This window comes from Nilaparvata lugens, chromosome 8 (assembly GCF_014356525.2).
Source record: "Nilaparvata lugens isolate BPH chromosome 8, ASM1435652v1, whole genome shotgun sequence".
Lineage (NCBI taxonomy): Eukaryota > Metazoa > Arthropoda > Insecta > Hemiptera > Delphacidae > Nilaparvata > Nilaparvata lugens.
The window spans coordinates 41,057,535-41,083,995 of NC_052511.1; the positions used below are offsets into that span (position 1 = coordinate 41,057,535).

At 34.6% G+C, this 26,461-nt stretch overlaps 3 protein-coding genes across 7 annotated transcripts in view; all 3 read right to left on the minus strand.

Moving 5' to 3' along the window:
- The window catches only part of LOC111045672 ((E3-independent) E2 ubiquitin-conjugating enzyme UBE2O), a 60,643-nt gene extending 48,102 nt beyond the window's left edge, over positions 1–12,541 (minus strand). For both annotated transcript variants that reach the window (XM_039434769.1, XM_039434768.1), the window contains exons 1-2: positions 12,223–12,541; positions 9,181–9,354 (exon numbers count right to left, since the gene is read on the minus strand). In XM_039434769.1, coding sequence (XP_039290703.1) covers positions 9,181–9,354; positions 12,223–12,432 — 384 coding nt within the window. In that variant the 5' untranslated portion in view covers positions 12,433–12,541. The remainder of the gene's footprint in view (positions 1–9,180; positions 9,355–12,222) is intronic.
- A 116-nt stretch (positions 12,542–12,657) lies between these two features.
- Positions 12,658–18,722, minus strand: LOC111045609. The gene is made up of 5 exons (XM_022331058.2): positions 18,501–18,722; positions 15,862–15,922; positions 15,291–15,370; positions 14,464–14,593; positions 12,658–13,189 (listed from the first exon to the last, which is right to left on the minus strand). The coding sequence occupies exons 1-5, from the start codon at positions 18,543–18,545 to the stop codon at positions 13,071–13,073; spliced, it is 435 nt and encodes a 144-aa protein (XP_022186750.2). The 5' UTR covers positions 18,546–18,722; the 3' UTR covers positions 12,658–13,070.
- A 4,284-nt stretch (positions 18,723–23,006) lies between these two features.
- Positions 23,007–26,461, minus strand: part of LOC111045410 (anaphase-promoting complex subunit 7) — a 47,440-nt gene continuing 43,985 nt past the window's right edge. For all 4 annotated transcript variants that reach the window (XM_039434772.1, XM_022330815.2, XM_039434771.1 and 1 more), the window contains one exon: positions 23,007–24,487. The gene's annotated coding sequence lies outside the window, so the exon portion shown is untranslated. The remainder of the gene's footprint in view (positions 24,488–26,461) is intronic.

Below are 26,461 nucleotides of genomic sequence, written 5' to 3' on the forward strand. Positions count from 1 at the left end.
GCTAAATCCCGAGCTCGGAAACCGGCCCTATAAGTTCTGGACTTACAGAGTCCAGGACTAAAATAAGCGCTCGGGTCTCAATTGACTTTCTGAGTCACGATTTTATCTTCTAAACTCCGGTGTCTATTAAGTTCTCGACTTATTTGAGTCCAGGACTTCAACCACAGAATAGGTACTTCAACGCAGTAAACATGAGGGAAATCCACAATATTTTGCTGTTGTATTGTTGACATTATAGCAAAACGGAAACAGCTGATTGCAGCGGGATAATTCAAATGAGCATGCTCTCCAAACTATTTTGTAAAAATACGTTTCGATTTCATTGCAGGCCTATTAAAAGCGAAACCTTTGAAAGGTAAATGAATAAACATTTCATTTTACGTTATGCTATTATTTATCATTGATCCTAACCAGTGATTTTGGAATAAAAATTTCATTAGGCTATTGAGTTTGAAAACGTATTTGTTTTGAAAAAAATGGAATAATAAATAATTTATTATTGTTATATTATTATTAATATATTGAATATGACATTGATTAATAACATTCAGATTGGAATATAAATTCCCAGGCAATCCTTGTATTATTTTTCTTGAACATTTTTAGGTTATGTCACAGTCGTAAAATAAGGTTAGTTTTTTACGCATAATTCTGACACAATTTTATTCCAAAATGAACTTGCAAATTATAAATTATGAATTTAGATGGACTAATCCAAATAATTTAGGTATTCCATGACATCTATTTGGCTTTTTATCTACTCCAAAACAATGACTGAATTGTGTTTGCTCAGTTAAGTCTAGAACTTGAATTTAAGCCCTACCCCAGTCATGGGTTTAGAATCACGCTGTTTCAAGTCCTGGATTTGACGATTTTTGATAAATCCTTGACTCGGAAAGGGGCGAGAATCTAATTCAAGTCCTGGACTTATAAGTCCTTCACTCAGAAAGCGAAATTATGAACTCCAGGGTCTAACGTGATCTCTAAACTCCAGAGTCTATTCAAGTCCTCGACTACGAAAACGCTCTGACTCGGAAAGCCAATTTTCCAGCCAAAAAGCCAGTTAAAATCTAGAACTTAGCTAAATCCCGAGCTTGGAAACCGTCCCTAAATGTCGTTTGTCAAAGACTGTGGATTCCAGATTGACAGTGTCACGAATTCTAGTAGGTTGGTAGCCAATCTGGCTAGTCGTGGATCATGGAGGTAGTAGGCTATTGCTTCAAAAGAAGTGCTCATCTTCAAGCTCTATTATATTCGGTTTTTGATCAAATCAAATATTCCAAATTTCTAGTTTATTTATTTCTGGACTGAAAAGTGGACTCAAATCAATTCAAGTGGATAGCATAACCTATAATTTTTATTAATTCATAACTCTACCTTCATTGTATTATCATTCATCCCATCATCATCCCTATTGATAGTCTGTCCAAACTGCCATGAGCCCTGAAAGATTAAGCCAACCCTCGCTCCCCCACGCGCAGGCACACACGCCCAGCCTACCTGCGTCATTGATATACTATGTAAACTATGTAGTATACAGGTAGGCAGACCGTCCCTTTACTCACACACATAAAAGGAGACTGCGCTTGTGTGTGTGTGTGTGTGTGTGTGTGTGTGTGTGTGTGTGTGTGTGTGTTGTGTGTGTGTGTGTGTGTGTGTGTGTTGATTCTTTATCACAAATGACAATGTATTGCAAGACCCATTGCATACTAGCACTACATTATAATGGAAAAAATGAACAATTAACATATTCAGAACAGAAAATGTAGATGAGAGTACATAACTTTTAGAAACAAAGAGTAGAACCTATTTGTTTACAGAATAGAAATGAGGAATACACATGAAATTCTATCAATACAAAGTAAATGAAATAACTCAAATTAAATTTTCTTAACAGATATACACACACACACACACATACGCGCGCGCGCGCTCAAAGAAAACCCAACTCAAAAAAAATTGAAATAAAATACTGTAGAGAAAAAAAAAGAAAAAAACTACTCATTGCCCTCCAAAAGTAATTTGAAAAGTCTCCTCTTGAAAACGCTTAGTGAAGCAGAAAAAATGACATGTTCAGGAATAGCATTCCAAAGTCTTGCAGCAGTGACCACAAACGAAGAATTGTATCTTGCAGTGCGATGAATTGGAATCTGCAAGGTATACAAATGAGATCTCGTGTTGCGATCTGGATTGACATCAACAAGACGGATGAAATCATCTGCTAGATAAGTAGGGCCCTCCCTCATGACCAGAATTTTATATACTTGACAAAGAAGAAAATACTGTCTACGCTTATCCAATTTGAGCCAACCCAACTCCATGAAGAATGGAGTGATTCGCGAGAAACGCTTTGCATCAAATACGAACCTGACTGCATAGTTCAATGAGCGTTGGAGCCGACCATTCAACTCACTTGTTATGTCGTTATAAGGGATGCAGCAATAATCAAAGAATGGCATTATCAAGGACATGACAAGGGTAGTGCGAACAGCTATGGGCAGAAATCTTCTTATCCTTTTAAGTTGATGCATTCCTCCAAAAACCTTATTACAAACATGAGTAACTTGTTCTCGCCAGCTCAATGAACAATCAATTAATAAGCCAAGTACTCTGACACTGGAACAGTAAGGAATATTAGTATCATTTATGGTCACTGGAGGTGCACTAGTGACGTCCAATTGGTTCAACAGCCCAGGATGTCCAATGACAATACTTCGGGTTTTTGAAGGGTTGTGTGTTGATGAAAAGGAATCATCATATCCTTCTTAAAGAATCGACAATTATTTGTTTAAACACCGCCGATTTTTGAAGTTATATTACAATTCTATATTATCGTTATTCCAATTGCATTCAATTTTTATTCTGTTTGATTAATTATAATTATCTATAGTTTGTATAATTCGTTGAATAATTAGCATTACCATCATTTAATGTAAATTAGGTAGTTTATAAGCCAGTAAATTGTGTAACATACATAAATAAAGGAATCTAATCTAATCTGCAAGGCAGCCGTTTGCTGGTTTTGGTCCACCCCGGGTATTTGAGTGTTGCCTGATTAATTTATTGTCAAGTACAGTACTTCACCAGGGTATCTGAAATAGATACCATTGAAACAGAAGATGTGTTCCAACAGGTTAATGTTGAGAACAGGAAAGTGCTTTTGATGACAGTTGGATTGGAGCTGCACGTAGTGATACAGCTACTCAGCAGGCATGTATTGTTGAACAATCCACTTACATGTTACTTACTTGTTACTTGTTGTAGTCTTCTCCATGGTCGTTGACCTGGGAATCGTCAAATTTCTTCCCAATCAATGGGGATTCACGGTCGGTGATGCCGGTATGCATGGTCGTCTATGAACTCTGCCAATGCATAGTAGGGTCTCATGATCAGGTAGTTCTTCAGACTTCTAGTAAAGGCACCGTAGTCCTGAATTGCCTTAAGCTCCTTGGGCAGAAGGTTGAAGAGTCGGGCCCCAGAGTAGGCCGGCGACCTGCTGAATTTTGTGAGCCGGTGCTGCTGGAGCTCAATGTCAGCTCCATTTCTTGTGTTGTGGGCATGTCTATTTCCCCTCAATTCTGGGCTACTCCTCACAGCCAGGGTTGTTACTTCGTATATGTAGAGTGCGACAACTGTGAATATGTTATGCTGGATGAAGAGCGCCTTGCAGTGGTCCATCATATCTCTTCTTAGGATAGTTCTCAGGGCCCTTTTCTGCAATCGCAGAACTCTATCAATATTCGTCTGGGCTGCAGACCCCCAAGCCACAATGCCGTACTTTAAATGAGACGCAAATAGAGAATGGTAAGCCATGAATGCAGTTTTCTCCTCTGTGATATTTCGGATCCTTCGGATTACAAAGATGGCAGATGACAGTTTTTTGCAAAGCAGTTCAATGTGGTGCTGCCAGTTGAGGTGACCATCGATCAGTATGCCCAGGAATTTAGTATTTGTCTGTGCTGGTATGCCTATGTTTGTTTGGTCCTCAATGTTTCTATTTTTTGGGGTGAAGCGAATGTGAACTGTTTTATCCTTATTTATGGTTAGATTTAGTTTTTTGCATATTTCGTTTGCTTCGTTGAGTGTTGTGTCCACCACTTCTTCGGTGTGTTCATGCTTTTTATATGGTATTAAGATAGTGGTGTCGTCTGCAAAGAGAATACAGTTCTTCCTATGGTCGATTTCTGTGGGGAAGTCATTTATATAGATCAGAAATAGTAGTGGCCCCAGTATTGACCCCTGAGGAACACCTTTATAGACCGTCCTTAGAGAGGATCTGTAGCTTATTATGCTGTTTTTCTTCTGATGGTTGATTTCAACATATTGCTTTCTATTCAGGAGATAGTCTTCCAGCCATTGTAGGGCTCTCCCTTTGATGTTCAATATCTTGAGCTTTCGTTTCAGCAGGCCAAGGTCAATGGTGTCGAATGCCTTCTGGAGGTCAATAAAAAGACCTGAAACAGTTTTACCCTCCTCCCAGTGTTTGCTGATGTTGTTACATAGTTCGGAGATCGCTGTAACCGTTCCAAGGCCCCTCCTGAATCCGTGTTGGTGTGCTGAAAGTAGGCTGTTGTTCTCAAGGTATGCAATAAGTTGGTCATATACAGCTCTTTCAATCAACTTTGATGTGATAGGCAAGTTAGCTATGGGCCGATAGTTCTTTGCATTCAACCTGTCACCTCCCTTGAATTTGGGAAAAATTTTTGAGATTTTCATGCTCTGCGGAAAAACAGCCTGGGAAATTGATGCATTTACTATGTCAAGGAGTGGCAGCTTTAGTTCACGCTCACAATGTCGAATTATCTTGCCAGTGATATCGTCGTGTCCTGATGAGTTATTAGGTTTGAGATTTCTAAGGAGTTGCTCTAATTTGGCCATTGGAATGGTTTCGAATTCTTTGAGCTCCTGTTTATTATTTGCCAGGTGGATATGGTCAGAGGTATTTTCAGAAGCAGTCTCAGAGGGTGGCTGCGTGAAGGCAGAATTGAGGAGGTTGCTAACATGATATGGATCAACTATCATTTTGTTAGTTTTCTTGAGTCTTAAGTTGTCCATTTTTCCCAACCCGCTTCTGTTTCTTTCCTCATTTATTATCCTCCAGAGTACTCTGGTTCTGTTATCAGCTAGTTGGATTTTTTTGTTAATGTAGGATTTTTTCTTTCTTTGGATGTCCTGTTCATAGATTTTCTTAAGTTTTATAAAGTTCTGCTTATCCTCTGGTGATCCTGTAGTAATGAACTTATTATTTGCCTGATGTACTTGATCCTTTAGAGCAATGGTATTGTTGTCCCAGAACACGTTCTTAGTTGATGTAATTTTCTTTGGTTCTCTGGGCATTGCTTCATCTATGTTGAGGCGCAGGATCTTTACAAAGTTTGAATATTTATCCTCTATCAAGTCCTGGTTTATAACCTGTTCCCAGTCAGTCTGACTGAGTCTGTATTTTAGTTTGTGTAGGTTATTTTTTGAGTAGTTTCTGGCAAATTTGAACATTACTCTCCTGGGTTCTGTTTTATGCTGAATCTGGCAGAGAATTGAATTGTGGTCGGATATCTGGTTTTGGCAAACAGTGACTTTGATGTAATCAGGTGGCAGGCTGTGGTAACATCCGTCAAGGCTTGTGGCTGAAGTAGGTGTTATTCGAGTTGCGGGCAGTTTGTGAATGAAACATCCATGCTGATTCAGTGTGTTTTTCAGCTCTTTATAGCTTTTTCCATCAGTTTTCAGGGTATCTATGTTGGTATCTCCCAGTATTACTATTTCGAAATTTTTTGAGGAGTATTGGTGCAGCAGGTTTCCCATTTTCTCCAGATAGTCCTTAAGCGTTCCAGGATCAGGTGATCTGTAGGTGCCTACGACTATAAGGTTGGTTTTCTTCAGTTGAATTTTCAGAAGTATTGTCTCAAATGTCTGTTCAGAAGGTTGGAGTGATTCTTCAGGTATGATTTCATCTATTTTTAGGTTTGTATTATCCCGTTTGTACATGGCTATACCTCCCCACATGAGGTGTGAGCGGCAGAAGTTTGTTGACAAAGTGTAGCCTGGAATGTGTGTACTAAGGAGCTCCTCCTTTCGCAGGCCATGCTCAGAGAGGATGACCAGGTCGGGAGAATACAGGTGAAGTTCAATCTGCAGTCTATCAAGTTTCTGTTGTAGTCCTCTTTGGATATTCAGGTGGTAGATCTTGAGTTTCAGGTCCTTTGTTTTGCTATTCTGTCCTTCCCTTCTGGATCTCATGTGGTCTGTATTTTCATTTGGTTGTACTGTATTGTTGTGTGTTTCGGCAAAGCTATTTGAATTCTGTCTGGGATATTTTTGGATGTCTTTCTGTTGTTGCTACTCCGCAGAATGGACTCCCGTGGTAATGTTTGTAGCTTGTTCTTCCTTCCTCAAAGGCCTTTTAGTCTCTTTCGGGTTAATGTGGACTCTCGTGACAATATTCGCGCTCTCAATTTCGGGATCATCAGCATCTCTGCCTTCGTTCTTCCCCAGCTGCAGGGCGTTGCATATAGCAGCTACCAGGATGTTTTTACCGTCATTGTTAAGGTGTGTGCCATCCCAATCCAGGTGCTGCCTGTGAAGTTTTTGGGTGTTGTCCAAGTATGATATTTTCAGCTGTTCGCTCAAAAACTTGTATGATTTGTTAGTCTCTTCCAAAAATCTCTGGTTACAGTCCTCCCTGAGCGGAATCGAGCAGATATACCAGTTTGTCCTGGGAAATCTTTTTTGATTTGCCTCAATTGTCATCCAGAGAGGCCTCATTACATGATTAGGTGTCTTTGCTTTGGCTAAGTTATTTGTTCCTATGTTGATCACTACTTTGCTAGGTAAGTGGGTTCGGTTTTTTAGGAACCTGCTCATGTCCTGGATTTTTCCCCCTGGAATGACTTCAACAGCTGCATTGCTCACTCCTTGACTGCGCAGTATTTCGTCCACTCCTCTGAGAAGTGAGTCTCCTATAATGAGGGGGTGATCACTTTCAGTTTCTGCATCCGTTTGTGATGTATTAAAAGATTGTATAGGCTTGTCATTTACCAGTGGACCACTGTGGCCGGTCTGCGTCATGTTTTGGTGTATCCCATTCACCAGCTCTCCAGCACTCTCCTCGGTTCCCCCCTGAGCTGCACCTGTAGATTGGATGGGCCGGTCACCTCCCGGAGGCCCTCTGTGATTGGTGTGCATCATGCTTGGCTCCAGCTCATCCACCAGTCTCTTAGTGATATCCTCGGTCTTCCTCCTGACAGGACAGTTTGATTCAGGGTGTATGCCCTGAGTAAATTCCAGAATTATATCTTCCAGTTTGTATATGGTGTCAGTTTTCCTAGCTAGGGTATCAGAGAGTCTTTCTCTGTCCTTCTTCAGCAGTTTGATTTCCTCTTTCAAGTCATCCATATCATTCCGCAGCATTTCGATTATAACCTCATAGTGATTGTCCTGTCTCTTTGCCTTTGCATTGTTACCTTTGCAGAACTGGTTGCTGACTGCCTCGTTGGAGTCTACAGTGGCATTCAGCATCATTGAAATATTAATTGCTTCATTGTTAATCCGTTGTTTACAGTTGTCACACAGCCACACCGGACCAGTGGTTGTCCCCTCCTTCATCAAATCATATTGTTGGTCGGTGATATTAATGCATTCTATGTGATACCATTTGCTTATGTCACAGTCACAGGCGACAGCCTTGTCATTATCGTGGACTAAGTGTTGGCAGGTTTGGCACATATATTCTTGCAAATTTTTATCCTGTTGAGTTTTGTCACTGTGGTTATGCTTATTAGCCATAATTAACTGGATTATTTCTCCAAAGTATTTGACTGCTCCGAGTGAATTTTAAGATAGGACTAAAAGTCTGCACCACAACAGTTATTTGAGTAAAGCAGAGATACATATATAATACACAAGTTTTGGTAATATCACAGCCAATATCACAGTTATTTTATGAGAAATTTTAATAATGATCGAAATAGTTTATCCTATACATATATATCACAGCCTACACAGTCGAGAATAATTTTTCATGCAATTAATTGCAATTCGTTTATAGATGGAGTATTCTGCAATAGGTTACACAAGGTATTATATTTACCAGGTGTGTCGCCAAGTCAAGTTATTTACCATCAAAGAGATCGTATCTTAGTACACTAATATAAAGTTTGTGAAGAATAAAATCTATGGCGACATAGACTGTTACTTTGCAGAAGTAGTAGACCGCTTTGTGAACTGGGTTTGCAAAGAATAGGAAACTTGAACAAGTAGAGTTCGTACTGATTTGAAGTCGAAATAGGTTATGTCATTTGCTATTTAGTAGTATCGAGTGCGTATAGCTCGAATTTCTGGTAAGACTTAAGCTTGCTGTATACCAATAATTCACACAATAGGCTTGTTCAGAATAAATAATTATATTGGGCTTGTAGTGTTGGCTTGTCCAGCATGTTGAGTTACGTAGAAATCCAGATAAGCAATAATTAATAATGGCATGCAGTTTACCTTGTGGTTGCGTCGCTCAGCTTACTTATTTAGATTAAATTCTCTAGAAGATCTGTTACTCACAAACACTTTCCTCTTGAAATTACTAGTAATTTGCACCTTAAAGCAATTTTTGGTACGCTTTTTCTTGTTATAACACTAAGGTTGGCGTTGGCAATGGAGGTTACTTCTGAAAACTTGGTCAGATAGAAAAGCTTTACTGCTCAGACCAGGAATTTATTGATTTAACGGACAAGAAACTAATTTCGAGCAAGAAAAACAAGAATTTATCAACTTTACAAATAATTAGTTATTAATTAATCGAAAAATGTAAGGAGCTATCGTAGTAGGTTTTGTCAAGCCAACTCAGGTGTACCAACCTATGACTTTTCCTACTCCTTTCCCAATCATTCATAGTTGAGAATGATTGTATCTATTAATGTATAAATAAATAAATAAATAAATAGTTTACTCTTTCAATAATTCACTTGAACCCTTTTTGCAGGCTCTTTTGATTAATTATCCTCCAACTTTTCAACAACCTGTGTATCCAAACCCACAATTTCAAAGTTTTCAATTTCTCACACTGAAGATGACACCATTGGTGTTGAGACATGTTTGTGATTTTTTAAAATAAATAAGTGATATTTTGACAACAACCTAGAGTTTTCAAATATCATTGGTTTATTTATTGAGATTTTAGAAAGCACTCACCTCTAGGGGCACAAGATCCTCACTCTTGACATTCATGATGACACGCTTGGTGCCGAGCACCTGTAGGCAGGCGGTGACCTTGATGTCTCGACAATATCCACGCTGCGTGTCTTTGCCCTTGATCATGCGTCGAACCACATCTCCTGGCATCAGGGACCTATCAGCCAGACCAACCTGCAAATGTCATCAAATATTGTAAGTTGGAATGAAATCGTTGAAGGTTCAGATTAATTTAGCATGAATGGGGATAGTAGTGATCCGTGGTCTAGTGCTTACGCAGCAGTCTAGAGGTCCCGGGTTTAAACCCGGTAACTATAGTAGAATTAAAACAACCTCCGACCTGGAGGGATAGGCGGAGCAGAGAAATGGATGAAGATCAACCAATTAAAGTGATGAGTAGTCATAGAAAGAAGTTTAGTTCAAGTTCTCTGTGTATTTTAAAATATTGACGTGAGCATTTTTTGTTTTGCTCTATTGTTTTTAATTTGTCTAGCTGACAGGGAACCATACGATATATATAGTTCAAGATCACTCAGCCGACTCAGTAGAAGCAGTTCTTTCAGAGAGGAAACAAGGTATGCGTATCATGAGACGTACCATTCACTCAAGACTACAGAACGCTGTCCGCTTTTGCACGGCAGCATCACCGCTGCTATATCTCTACTATCCTCTACTCCCCATATCCCTCCAAGTCGGTTTAAATAGACCATAACAAAAGTTTTTACCAGGTCACTCCCGGGTTATCGGATGGGCACGTTGAACTGTCGGTCCCGGCTGTTGTATGGATAGTCGTAAGGCCCACTGACAGCTCAAATTGTATATTCAGGCCAGGTGGGACTTTCCTGTAAAGGACTCCCCACCAACAAAAAGCCATACAAGTTTACTTTTTTTAGAATGGTCAAAATCTTGGATAGCCCAGTCTCATAAGATGTAAATCTATCTTGCGATACATCACTAAAGGAATTAAAAATAAGTATTGACTACTGATTTATTGAATTCAATAAGCAACGAGTTTATTAATAAATATTTTGATGTTGACCAAGAATTTAGATCGAACCTACAAATCATAAAAGAATTGATTTTGAACCATTGTAGTGGAACAAACATGCAGAGAAGAAAATTAATGAAACTATGTGATGTGAACTGTTGAATTTTTTTTAAATAAAATTGAAGTACATGTAAAGGTGCGTACAGACTTTCGCTCTGCTCCGCAACAGAACGTCACTCCAGCAGAGCGATTGATGATCGACCGGGGAGCAATAATGGTTCGACCGGGGAACGCGAGAAGATCTAACATCTTCCGTAACGTTCATGATGGGTGCGTGGGCGGCGCGACTGTAGTTCGATGGAGGAACGAGGGCGGTACGAGGGAGGAGCGTGCTCGGTGCGGGTTGGAAGAGCGTATATGTGTACGCAGCTTTATGATTACAAGGCAGTTGACATACGATTAGAGAGCAGAATTATTAGAGTTTTAAAGTTGCTCATAAAAAATTTCCGTTGAAATAGGCTATGACTTGTTTGACTCATCGTTAATGAGTATAAGATTGTCTAGAGACTAATCAATGTGCCACGGCTTTGTAGAAATAAGAGATTGAGTCAAGCTAATCGCTGTAATATGTATGCTAATATGATAGTACAGCTTTGCGCTAACAGAATAATTATGTTTTTGAACTAAAATTCATTAGTTCTCTAATTGTGAATACCGGTACTGTACAAGAAATGAATCAATATCCTATCGGAATCTAACTAATAAACCGAATGATAGGATTCCATTCTGAAACTTAATTAGTAATAAAATATATGTTGTAGGTTTTTGAAAAACAATGTAAGCTCAAGGCCCGGTTGCACAAAAGCCGGTTGAATTTTAACCGTGATTAACTACACAAAAACCAATCAAAGAAGGCGTTTTTAAAAAGACGGCTTCTCTGATTGGTTCTAGTGGAATTAATCACAATTAAAATTTAACTGGCTTTAGGGCAACCGGCACTACGACTTGTGACCTATGAAGAAAGAAGAAAGGTTCAAACACGGTACGGTACTAAACACATCCTACATTCAAGTTATTTTATTTATTTACGATACAAATGCCAATGATATATTTAACATTGGTAGATAAAATAAGGTAAGCAGGATTTAAATGTTATTTACTTGAACCATTTTGTTTAGTAGGTAGCCAAACATGAGATGAGTTAACTGAGTTTAAGATTGTCAGATATTAATATTTATTGTTGCAATTGCAAATCTGGTAAGTTTAGGCAATGAGAAATAACAAATAGTGTATGAATAAGCTAATAATAAATATATAAATTATTGAATGAACAACAACAAAAAAAGATTGAGTGTTTTTCTTACAAGCTTATGCATGTTTGAAGTATTAACATAATCAAAATTTCTTAGACTTAGTAAGCTTCATAAATTTTAATTTTTTAGGTTAAGTAAAAAAAAACTCAAGTATTATCTATAGAACACCAAGATTGAGAAATTTAGACTGGAATGAAGCTTGTAATAATTATACTGTTAGAACTGAGCTTGTCTCAACATGTTCAGTGAGTCACATAAATTATAACTAAAGAATGAACTAGGTTAACAATCCAAATAAAAATAAGCTACTTAGTAAAATTAAAAAAATCAATATAATTTAAAAAAGATATCATTGATGAAATATAACTTAGTCTACTCATAAAGTCATTGATAAAATATACATGAGACAGTAAATTATTATTCAAGTTCAGAGCTAGTGTAAATTGTTGCAAGGCCTGATTTCCAATAATAATTGTATGTTATCAAGTATGAGTATTTCTTTAGTAATTGATTTTACGTAGGCAATCATGTAATATAACTTAATAAAATGTAAAATATGCAAGAACAGAATAATTTATATTGGTTTATGCAGTACTGGAATGGAAAATTCCAAATCAATATTCCCGGCTGACTACGAGCAATGACCAATTGAACCTAGTTGTTAACAATAAGTTTAGATATTACATTTTTGAATTATCAATTCTTACGATACTGTTATCTTGAAATTAGATAATAACTAACCTTTTTTTCTGGAAGAACCTCTTCTTCACCAGTAGGGTGCCACGCAACTCGAATATGTCCCTTTTTCATTTTTCCACTATCTTCAACGTCCGAATCATCGTCACTACTAACAAGCTCAGAATTTTCTAAAACCATGCCAAACTCAATAACACCCTTTTTATTAATGCGGAAAACCTCATCTTCGTAGAAATATTGGTGTTCAGCAGACATGTTGATTTAGAAATTCGAAAAAGAAATAATGCTATGTGATGTCTGTTGCAAAGTGTTCACTCGATCACTCAACTCAACCTCACATCCAGCGATCAGCACACCACAACGAAGAAAACTGATGGAGCAGTATGTCCAACATTGAAAACTCAAAACTCGATACCTATTATTTAATGACAGTTGATTGATGAATTATTAGTTTATTGAAATAAGTTGAAAAATAATAAAACTTGGACGAAAACAATCTTTAAATGTAAAATAATATAACTATATCAATCACTTTGACTATGCTACAAGTTTTATTATTATCTCACAATGAAGTCGTCCATATTGAAAAGGCGCGTTAATTTAAAAATTGAGCATCTACAAAATAGGTAATCTATTATTTACTCTAATAATATTAATTGTAGGATACGTTTGGATAAAAAGTATTTTTTCAATAATTTTGAATATTTTTGCTCTGATCAATAGTAATTTTAAAAATTAAAGACAACATTTTTCAAGTAAGCATGATCTTTTATAGAATTTTTTCAAAAAATTGAAAAGAAATAATCATTTATGTGGTCAATGTACTGCAATAGATTACTGTAATGTACTATAATCGATTTTTATTTTTATAATAAAAATGTAGGTGATTTGAATTATTTTATATCAAGCTCATGTATCAGCTCATTCTCATTATACTTCAAGCTCACATATCTTGTCAAATCTTGTAGAAACACAACTAACATTTTGAACCACAAAGCTCGAAGAACAATTCCTGAAAAAGGAAAACAAGATTGTATGAATTTAAAATAATAATATACGGTAACTACCCTCTGCTATAATATTCTTTCAACTACCGTGTAGGCTTTTACTGTAATTATTTTATTTTTCGCAGTACGTGAATAATATTACATAGTACCGTACCAGCAGCCTATACTTTCAAGTTGAGGTACTTTTCGAGTAATTCTTATTATGTGTACCGTACCGTAAAAGATTTGGAGCTTTTAGCTTGAACACAATTTTTGATCCCGTAGCCTTTAAGGTCCTTCTTCAAGGTAGGGGGTGAGCATATCAAAATTCCCCTTTGTAAAATGTATTTTTTACCGATTATTTGTTGGAGCGTTATAAGCCCTAAAAGTGCCAAAAGTTGAATGGAAATTGATTTTTTTATTCAAAAATTCCACACTTGGAATTTTTAAATGCTAACTATCCCTAATATATATCCTTAGGAGGTGCAAGGCCAAAAATTGTGAATTCCAAACTGTTTCCTTTTCTCTCTATAATCGTTCGCTTCCTGACTATAAATGATTTTGGATTATTAATATTGTGTAAAGATTCATTCTGCTAAAAATACATATATCACAGTGTTTGGGCATGTATATAGTATGGCCACAACATACTGTCATCGCTCCTGCATGTCAGGATAACATCTGTACATTTACAAGAAGAGAAAAAGTGCATTCACATAGAACTCAAGGGAGGATAACTTGAATGTGCTACGCTGTCGCCTGCCAAGAATGAAATACACATCTCGAAGAAATCGGAAATATACAGTGCATATGTAGGCATTTGAGACTTATGAGCTTTATATTATGTGTCGTGTATGCATACGCTAAAAAATAAGTGAAGGACAGTTTTCCAGTGTTAACTGTGCAAATGTTCAACTCCCTCAAACTCAGTTCGGGCGCGCCCTATCAATATATTCAAGAACTCATTGTCAAAGCGGCTCTTTGGAAAGAGTTTTCATTGGTTAGAAGATTTTTTCGATGAAAACTTTGCTGGACTGTGACTGTGCCTACAGTTCATGTTTAAAATGTTTAATTACTTGACACGATATCTTACCGGGAAAACCTGGCCTTTAACAAGACAGGAGTTTGTGTAGCAAGAATCTACAGTTATTATTATGTAAATCACTTGTTATATTGATATTTAGAAATATTGACACTCGATTTTTTAAGGAGAAGATTGTGAATTGGACATATTATTCTGAACATTTTTATACTAATATAAAGTACTGCAATAACAACTATTATTACCGATATTGCTTACCATTGAATGTATAAGAAATAAGGAAATAAGGGTCACTTATTCTTGACGCTCCATATAAATAGTTGAAAGATTGGTGCGCCATTCGACATGCTGAATATTTCAGCCAAGGAATTGTTAGCCAAGGTATTTCCTATAGAAACAAGAAAATTCAAAGGATTACCGGTAATACAATTTCAAGTGTAAGTAGACTTATTGAAATACAGTATGTCGATTATTTATAAGTAAGTGCGGTACCTACACCATTATTGTTTGTTGGTAGGCCATGGACACAGAGTAGAGAACAACTATTTTTTTAATTCATTACTTAATTACATCTTTCTTCAATCAATTCATTACTTGAAGGAGTACTTTACTCCGTGCTATGTGCTACCAGTATGGGCCAAAACGTAGTGGAGTGGCAAAGGCAGAGTCTGAGGAAACCTTTAAGCTTGTTTATTCTATGGTAGAGTGTATCAGAGGAAGTAGTTGACAGTTTAAATGATGCTTGTATTTTAATAATGTACCTGCTTTACTTCACCTTATACCCTACATTCGCCGTTCCACTATCTTTTTACTCTAAATCAATGCTACTTTGATCTGATTGAATAAAATGTTAGATATGGTACGGTAACTAATGTACAATAAACAGGCTACATCGTATTTTATGTTACAGTATAGTAAAATTTCCACTTGAAAAAATATATTTTTTATAATAAGAAATTATTATAAATAATGTAATAAAAGAATGATCCGTTGAAATTGCTTATAATATAGTTCTATGTTATTCAATTTATTGTAATCAAGTCATCCAGGTTGATAAAATATAATTTATGGAGAATTCAACTTACCATCAAATTTCCAATAGTAGCCATCATAGCAAGGATGAAAATTTTCAATGGATTTTCAAGTTCAAAGCTTAATACAAGATCTAGAACAAAAATGAATAATCAACTGAGCACAGTCATCAGAAATGTTGCAGAATTCTTACCACGATAAAATTAGAACAGTATTTTCTATGTTTTGTTTAGATAATGTTTTCAGGCAGAATTTGAGTTTTTGTTTTGGCTGTGTTAACTAAAACAGTTTTTACTCAACCTGGAAACAATGATTACTCCATAAGCATTAAAACTCTAGTTACCGTATAGTAAACTAGTATTTATGTGTGAATAAATCTACTTTACTGTATAAAAACCAAGTGAAAAAGTCAACATTGATGTTTTTTCAAATGGAATAGAATACGGTAATATTAAACATGAATGTTTAAATCTTTCCTTCTAAATCTAAGGACATCATATCCCAAAAAAGTAATAATGAAGTTATATTCATAACCATTCTATTAGAAAATATGATTATTGAATGCTGAATATAAAAATTAGATAAATTTATGCTTTAATAATAATAATAAAACATTTCACTTACCTCGACTCTTCTTTGCTTGTGGGCCAAAATCAATACTTGCATTTGCAAAAATACCAATACACTGAAAAAAAACTGTTTTATCAATTCATATAGATAGGTCTCTCATAAATTATAAAAATTTTGAGGCAGGCTATAGATTATTTTTACTGAACAAGACATTTCCAATACATATTATTGTTATAGGGAGTAATAATAAAGTATTTTAATAGTGCCACTTGAATGTTTAATTATTATAGAAAATTACTAGTATCCTAATTTAATTTACTTGGTGCACAAAAGTAGTCGTCCTCATATAAATAATATAAAGAGTGTAAGGCATGTTCTTCTTCTTCCTTGCCTTTTTCCCATTATTTGGGGTCGGCTCTCCTGAATCTTAGTCGCCAGTGATTGCGATTTTGGGTCGTGTCTGGCGTTAGTTGCAATTGTCTCATATCCCTAAGCACTAGCGCCATCCATGTTAGGCGTGGTCTGCCTCTGCGCCTTGGCTGTGACTCTATCTCCAGCACTTTTTCAGTCATGTTTTCGAGTGGGCGTCTCTTTACATGACCATACCATCGCAGTCTTCCTTCCCTTAATTTTTCACCAACTGCCACGTACATGAGTGTTCTTAATGTGATCCAGTCTACTTACTCCTCCGGCCCATCTCAGCATTCTCTTCTCAGCAGTATGAAGTTTCTCTGCATGTTGCTTTTTCAGAGGCCAGCAATCTGCACCATATATCATTGCTGGACGCTCTGCAGCTTTATACACTTTGCCCTTAATGTGTATGGGCATTCTATTGTTGCAAAGCACTCCCGTAGCTCTCTCCATTTCATCCAACACGTATTAATCCTGCTCGAAATGTCTGCATCAATGCTTCCATCGTGGCTGATGATCGACCCTAAATACTTGCAATGCTGAACAACCTCCAAAGGAGTACCTTGCCCGACTGACATTGCCACTAAAACCACAGAGCATGTAAACTGTTTTCTCCCTACTGATTCTGAGGCCAGCTCCTTCCAGTTTGGCTCGCCACATGTCAAGTGCTTGCTGCTCTCATCTGGCGTTTTTCTGATAAGGACAATGTCATCAGCATATAGGATGTCCAATGGAGGTGCGAGCTGCAATTCTGCAGTGAGGTAGTTCATCACAAGGTTGAATAGGAGTGGACTCAGGGCAGAACCCTGGTGAACCCCCATCTCTACACTGAACTTCCCGCTAGTCCCAGCCGGGCTCCTAACCTTTGTTGTGGCATTATGGTACATGTCTTTCACTATGTTTATATGGTGTTCTGGGACCCCTTGTGCCCTCAATGCTTGCCATATGAGCTTCCTGGACACTCGATCGAAAGCTCTCTCCATGTCAATGAAAACCATGTGCAGGTCAGATTTGTTGTCTCTCTGCTTTTCCATAAGGATTCTTACTGAGTGCAAAGCATCTGTGGCCGACCTACCTGGGACAAAACCACACTGATTCTCAGTAACAGCTGTAATTCCAAGTAGGCGTTTGCTGATTACACGTTACCAGATTTTCAATGTGTGCGAGATGAGTTTAATTGCTCCAAAGTTTCTACAGAGTCGTACATCACCTTTATTCTTCTGCACTTCTTCACTTGGGAATGTTTCGCTTGTAAAGGAGCTGACTATAGTATTCCTTCCATCTTTTCTTTATGGCCTCATCATCAGTGAGAAGTTGACCTTCCTCATTTTTTTATAAATTTAACCATGTTAATATCCTGACAGTTGTTATGTCTCTGTTTGGCAATTTTGAATATTTTTTGAGCTTCTTTAGTTGTCTCAATCATTGCATAGAAGTTCTCGTTTGAAAGCGCCTTTGCCTGTGCCACCACTCTTTTTGTCGCTTTCTTGGCTGTAGCATACTCATATAAGCTTGCACCTTTCTCTATCTTCTGGTGTTTTGCTGCACTGCCATTGTTTAAAGAGAAGTTTTTTCTCCTTCAAAATGGTATCTATTTCTGGATTCCACCAGCTTGTATCCTTACCATTCTGTACAATACTTTTTGACACTCCAAGATATTGTTTAGCAGTATCGACCAAAACAAAATTTTTGAAATTTGCTCCAAATAAGACTAACTCTTTTCTGGGATCTCTGAGTGAAGGTACCGTTCAATTTTTAAGGAAAATTCGCCACCATCCTGTTCATTCAGCCCTTTCCAGAGTATCCTTTAAAGAGGGCATGTTCAGTAGCCTAATTTTCTACAATAATTAATTATTATACGGAGATAAATATTGATTTTACAATTGAATATAATCAATATAATCTGCTTTGCTTAATAAGTTAAGTTGCATTATTCATTTTATTAAAAATATATTAACTGGATAAAGAAAATCTAAATTTCCTGCCAAAATGGAGTAGCCTGACAAAAATTATGGAATTCAAAATTCGTTTGTAGAAAATAAATTAGAATTAAGAATACAATATATTAATATAAAACATGATTATATGTAAATTATAGTTATTAATAAATATAATATCAAATAGGTAAATAAAATTGATGATATTCTACCCTGCTACTTACTGTAGATATAATATAACTACTGTAATAATATATTATGCGTTGATAATTGATAGTAAAAAGCTACAATAAAAAATGGTAAATACTGTTATCAAATCAACATCAAGAAAAGTGAAGCATTTACCAGGCATATTCCAAAAACACATACAGAATTTGCAAAATGAAACATTTTTTGCCAAAAATTCGTTTATCTAAATTTGTAATTATATAAAAAATTAAAAATTGCATTTGAATTTGTTTATAAAACTCAAAAAATTCTAGGTTAAAGATGAATGTTTTGATTTTCTGAATACGGTACCGTCAAACAGGCTAACTTGGAACAGTTTAACCCCTTCCCTCTAATTCCAACTTACCAGCTGTCTGTGCAATTAATTCCGAGTTCTGGGATTGTGGATTTGTTGGGAACACATTATTGAAAATATTTAATAACATTTTGAACATCTAATTAACAGCTAAGATACTTTTTTCAACAGTCATAACAAACTACTATCACTAACCTAGAAATTGAGCCTTTAATAACTTCTATTGTGAACACTCAATTATTAAACACAATTAATTATTTTATCTATTATTCAATTATTTTACAGTTAAAGTATTTTTATTATGAATATGAAACATATTATTCAAAATCTAATGTCACAAGTTAGCCTTCAACCACTCAATTGTCTTATTTCAGGCAAATTATATTGGTGTCCCAAGTTACCCAATCTCTGCGGGTAACTTGGGACACCATATTTTTTATTTTTTTTTCAGAGCAGGTTGGAATAATAATAAAATTGAATGTATATATTTGAAGTATTATTAAAGACCTAAGTTTTGAGCACAAGAGAAATAAACTATTAAAATAATAATGGAACTGAATTTCAAGTCAAAGTTGAAAACTGTCCCAAGTTAGCCGGTTTGATGGTACTACAAAAAATTTGAAAACTGACATCATAAGGTAAAATCATAGAAAAAGTAATAACTATGACCAAGTTTCTATAGACCTTAACTATGACCATTTACGAATTTGCACTCTGCACTCTGTTGGATGCTTGATCATCAGAATTTGATTCGTTAGTAATAATATTCATATATTTGTAAGAAAAGATAAGATATAAAAAAAATATGAACTTGAAAATGACCTAAGTTATGGTCGAAACTAGTCGTTATATTTTAAATAATAAAGGGTACCTCAAGTTTCAATTTTATTAATTTGATAATTGACCGAGCGAAGTGAGGTCTAAAATTCAAGTCGACGGTTTTGTATATCTCTAATGTTTATATGTTGCGCATTTACGACGAAACGCGGTAATAGATTTTCATGAAATTTGAAAGGTATGTTCCTTTTTAAATTGCATGTCGACGTATATACAAAGTTTTTGAAAATTTTGCATTTCAAGGCTAATATAAAAGGAAAAAGGAGCCTCCTTCATACGCCAATATTGGAGTAAAAATCAGACTATAGAATTATTCATCATAAATCAGCTGTTTAGTGAAACTATCCGTTCAAAAACATCGAACATCTTGAAAATGTATCTTTCAATCAATGTTAGTAGACAGTTGACTATAATACTACCCGTTCAAGAACATCGAACATCTTGAAAATGTATCTTTCCATCAACGTTAGTAGACAGTTGACTATAATACTACCCGTTCAAAAACATCGAACATCTTGAAAATGTATACTTTCATCAAAGTTGTAGACAGTTGCAGCCAGACCTGATAAGAGCGCTCACACTCACATTCCGGGACGACACGTCACGGTACGATAGGACAGAATGCTCGATCTATGTTTATTCAGGATTTTTCTCTTTTAAATTCATTCATTAATTTTTGAGAAAACATAACAGGTCAATGTAACTTACTGAGCGCGAGGTCCACTGTTCACAGAACTACTAGTATAACAATTTATTCAACACTGTATATCATACATGTAATACAATAAACAGTTGAACATTGTCATAGAGATTAATTTGAAATAAGCTACAGAAAGAAACCATAGGACAATATTACTACTGTATAATAGAACTTATGCTCGATCTAATCTGTCAACATTAGATGATTGAAAAGAATCATATGTTATTCATAAGAAATGCTGTCAGTTTGAAGTGAATCCATATAACGGTTATGCACATTCTCATTTTTATTGAAAGCTATAAAATCAATTTTCTTTATCAAACCAATATTAATGTTTGGAAATAAGGTTCTGATAGAAGAAGTGCCTCATTACTATTACTTTGAAGAGACAATAACATGGATCTGGCCGCGTCAAGGCTGTGCAAAGGCTAAAAATAAACTTTCTACTGGTGATATTTTTTAAAGTTTTTCTATTTGTATATCATGAAGCTATCAAAATGAAAAAGGTTTCTCAGGAAAATATTTTTTTCTGATCATTACTTTTTGAGATATGAGCGCCTAAAGTTTGAATTTTTGGGACAGAACATTTCAAGTTCGGTAAGAGATAAATCCATGAGATATCTTCATGGTATTGTTGATTTAATAAAACAAAAATTTTCTGAAAATATCAATATTTGAAAAAGTTATTCAATTTACTAAAAATGACCAAAAATAACTTTTAGTTGTTATTTTTGGTAAATTGAATAACTTTCTCAAAAATCAATATTTTCATAGAATTTTTGTTTTACTAGATAAACAATACCAAGAAGAATCTATCCTCTAGAACTCATGGATTTATATCTTACTGAACTTAAGATTTTCTGTCCCATAAATTTAAAGTTTAGGCGCTTGTATCTCAAAAAATAATGATCGAAAAAAATGTTTTCCTGATCCTTTTTAATTTTGATAGCTTCATGATATACAAATCGAAAAACGTTGAAAAATAACATCAGTAGAAAGTTGATTTTTAGCCTTTGCATAGCCTTAAAGCCACACCCACAGTCAACACCCAATTCCCACAGTCTGGTCTAACCTAACCAACCTGACCTAACTTGAACCAATTGACAGCATACTGATTCTATTTAATCAATGTAATATTATAATAGAAGTTTGGATTTGACCCAAGGTTTCAATAAGGTAGATTTGTATGAAAACAGTAAAATATTTGTAGCTTTCAATCACATACCTGCTATTTATTCCAGAGACAGGGGTAACCTGATTCCCATAGTCTGGTCTCTCACTGGCTACCCCGAAACTCCACCGGATTCTTCACTGTGCCCAGCTACGCCCAGAGACGGAGAGTTCTGGCAACTCGGTCAAGCAATGAACTTCCCATATTCTTGAGCCTTCACCTAGCCGTACTGCTATAAGCTACTCTATTCCCAGGGACGGAGTCACACAGTCCCATCCGTGTGCTGAGTTCCCACTGGTTGGCGTTTTTCCCTTCACCATGAGAACCAGCGCCAGCAACTGGGGGATCCTACACTTCCTGAGACGAGGGCGAAGAACGAAGAGATCAGGCCATCAGGGCCAAGCCCCAAAGGAGCTCAAGCTCCAGTCCGATCCCATTAAGGCCAGAAGAGACAATTTGGCGTTTTTAATGCAGAAAATCTATTCTACCCGGGTAAAATTGTAGTCCAATTAACCTGTTAAATTTTTAAATTCCGCAATTGACGCTCCTGACGTTTTCCAAATCCCTCAAGTACAGTTACTTGAAAATAGTTACTATCTTTATACAGCATAACAACTGTAACCTCCACCTCCATGCTCATAGAGAATACTCCTGTATGCCTATACTGTGTTGCACCAATCGGTAAAAATACATGTTTTCTGGTGTAAATGCAATCTCCTCATATCTACCAAAAATAGAAAATGGAACAATTATTTATTATTTTTTTACAACTAAGTGCATAATCTTCATCAGAGTAGTAATCGTGTATATTTCCTATCCCGTACATGTACAAGCCAATACCATCTTTTATAATATTATAGATTGATAGATTAAAACTCAAGCGAAGTATCACGAATTGGAAACGTAACGTACTGAAAACCTGACGAAGAGTGAAGTTGAAAAACTGAAAACTTGACGTACTGAAATATTGAAGGACTAAAAATAAGCTTATTACCATCCTCCGTGAGTTACGAATCTTTATGAAAAATTTCAAGTTAATCAGTTCAGTAGTACAGACGCGATGATTCGTGTATTTCCTATCCCGTACATGTATAAGCCAATTACTTTCTTTATAATATTATAGAATAGATAACTTCAGTTGTCAAAATTTATAAATTTTTCATATTCAAAGAAAGCAGGTTGTAAATATTTATTAACTAAAAACAATATTATAAAATAGATAACTTTATGTAAAAATTTATAAATCTTTCATATTCAAAAGAAGCAGGTTGTAAATATTTATTAACTAAAAACAATAATTTAGGATAGATAACTTTATGTCAAAATTTATACATTTTCAATATTCAGAAGAAGCAGGTTGTAAATATTTATTAACTAAAAACAATAATTTAGGATTGATAACTTTATGTCAAAATTTATAAATTTTTCATTTTCAAAAGAAGCAGGTTGTAAAAGATTTATTGACTGAAAACTATGTCAAATTTATTTAGAAATGTAAGAGAGATAGAATATAGACAAGATTGATAATTGATTGGAACCTGATTGATCAATACCGTACAGCAGTTTCAAGAATTTGTAAGGAAGCTTTCAGGTTTATCAAAGTGAATGATATTGAAGAAAGAGTGGTTACAAAAGGATAATATTTATTCAAGAAAAGTATTACTTTCTACATCGAGATTTTTTGAAAAAGTAGCTTCATATCTCATACAATTCTTTCTATATTATACGAACACAGCCTCTTCTTATTAAAGGTGGCAATGATTATATGCAATCCTGATAAAAGAAAATTTCTAACCATGGAGGTGAGAAGGAAATTATTATTTGAATTCCCTTATTTTTATATTTGATATCCCTCCCCACATTCCTGATAATGAAATTTACTAATAACAATAGGAAATTGTCTTGACAAATATTATGATAATTATTCCCATTAAACTATCAATGATTCCATCAGTAATTTGCTCATTCTTAAGTTTATTTATAGAAGATTTAATTTTATAATTTTGAATTTGGTACAAAATTTAAAATTGTTGCAAAATATTTCACTTCTACTGATACTGAGGTGTTGGAATCCAGCAAGAAAGAATTGAAAACGTAGAATCTTGTTTACAGACATTACTGCAAGATAGAGTAAACAGTCATAGAAGTGATAAAACTACATACATTTCTCATGAGAATGAACTAGAGCTGATTTCATTGAAGATTTTAATCTTAATCATCAAATCACATAGAGATGTAAATAAATTAATAATAAAGAGGCATAAATAAATTGAAAATCCTATTCAATAACATTGACTTATGTACATGGTACACCAAAAGATATAATAACAAGAAATAGACTATACCATGATAAAAACGATGATCAATTCAAATTTGATATACTATCAGGTATTATAAATCCAAGAAGGAATTGTAGATTAAATTTGAATCAAGGGGTTTTCAATCAATCACAATGGACAGATTGGATAGTACAACTCCACTTCAACAATCACTTATTTATTTGAATAACTCAAAACTAGATTGGTAATGGTGTCACAACTATTCTAGTCCTCATAAAATAATAAAAGTGGTAGTAACAATTTCAAGTCTATTGATATCAATCTTCTCAACAAAAAAATAGAATGCTCAGAATATCATACAAGTTTATTTATTAATTATACAAAGTGATCCGAAATATAGTGATAGTAGAACAATGAAAATAATAATTAACATTGATTGTGTTACCAATATGGTTTCCAGTCTCGAGCGTTAAAAAAAAAAACTGGATCAATATTTGAAAAATAAATGGCATTGTAAGTTCTGAAGGATACCTTAAGAATATTCACAAATATGAAATATGATAATAAAATATAACAATTGCATGTTATGAATTTCAAATTGGAGTTCTGAGCTATACACGTATAGTACACAAGTTTTTGTTGAATTCATTATCACTGAAAACTATAGATTAAAATTCGAGCTCAGATTGACGTAGAGCAAGCGATCCTCGATATCCAAGATTAACTTGGTTTTCTTCAAGTTTTAGTCCTCAAGACACCAGGGCTAATTGGTAACCCAGTAGGCAGATTCAAGACATGATATCCAAACAACTGTCTGGACTCCTGAAAGTAAAGTCTTTTTACAATTAAATGAAACAAGTGAATTCAATAATTATATGTATACATTTTTATTTGCAAAAGAAAATTAGTTAAACAAATGATGAATAGAACATAAATTGAATAAATCAGACAAAACGGTACTGCAAATAAAGTTTTCTTTTGCACTGCCAACCAAAGAGAAAGCCTGAGTATTGGCAGTGAGTCACAGGAAATAACTCGATTTAGAAGATTAGAAAATTAGAATATAGAAGAATAAATTGGAATATATTACCTATAGTAAGATTCCCGTTATAAAGTTAGTGGAAATGATAGGAAGGCATTGTTTCCATTTTCCTCTGCCGTTAGTACATAGCAAATAGCTAAATAGTACATAGTACATAGTTGTGATTCGAGTTATCCCGGTTGTGATTCGAGTTATCCCGGTAAATATGATCTAATATTAATTATTGTCGATTCTTATTAATAAGGATCAATTAAATCTCAAAATATATTAAATATTCGTCAAGAAAATAAATTATTCTATGATGATTTAATAATATTTTTTTTTAATTGAAATGAAATATTTTGGTAGTTTATCTTATTTTAATATAGAAACAATATTTGGTAAAGGTGCGAAGTTAGAAAAGGATGGAGTTATCAGCTTTGACTAATTATAGACAAGGATAGCAAACCAAATTTTATCAGATGCTGACTTTATAGCTTGAATCTTACTGTAGATCTTTAAAAACAAATGTAAAATAATGTGTATTATTGTAATATACACAATAAAAAAAATAAACTTTTGAGTTTGATTTATGAAGTAAAACTGTGGGGCAACTCATCTTCTTCAAAAAAGCATTTATATGGCAAAAGAAAGCACTTGGAGTTATATTTGGTATGAAATACAATGAATCTTGTAGAGGAATTTTTGTTGAACATAAAATTATGACCTTGCCTTGTTTGTATATAAATATTATAATTTAATCTCTGTTAAGAAAAATCTGTCTAATTTCAATAAAAATATTTCTGTACATTCACATTACACTAGACATAGGGATGATATAACTGGACCTACAGTTAGATTGACTAGAACTCTAAAAATTCATAAGTACCTACAAATTCGCTTGTTTAATTTACTACCAGATAATGTTAAGCAGTTACTAGTGTTAATGTTGATGTTGTGGAACTTTTCCATAATTGAATAGACTTAGAACGTTGTCAAAAATCCACTTAATTAAATAAAAATTAATATTTATATTATTATAATATAATAAAATAATATTTATTAAATTAATTAAAATATATTAATTAAATATAATAATATTTTATTATATTTAATAATAAATTAATTTTTAATTTTTATTTAATTAAAGTGGATTTTTGACAACGTTCTAAGTCTATTCAATTAAGCAGTTACCATTGAAAACGTTTTGTATTGCTGTTGATAAATGGCTCAAGTCTGAAGCTTTCTATTCTGTTAATGAGTACCTGAAATATTTCAAAGTGTATGTGTAAATTTGATCTTTTTTATAGTCCAACTTGTGATATTTTACTTATTATTGAAGAAGCCTATTGCTTAAATTTTTGTAATGTTGTTTTATGGCCAATAAAATTCTTGATTCTTGATTATATTATGAACTGTATGTAATGGATGTATATTTGAATTTGAGTGTACTGTGACTGTTTGTTGTAGTGTTTTATTGTATTGACTGACCTATATGTCAAATTGTGATGTACTATTGGGGCTAATAAAGATATTCTATTCTATTGTTTGTAGATTGAAAAGAGTTCAATAAATACAGATGGGTCCGAAAAATGTTTATATACACTTCGACAGTGAATATCTTGGTAACACACTGGCAGGCCGTCTCAGATCGCCGTACGTAGCATCTACTAATGTTTCAATCTGTCCATTTAAAACAGACGTAGCATAGCTGCGTCTTTTGAGAAACGTATCTCCTAATGTTAATAAATTTGTCAATTTAAACCAGGCGTAGC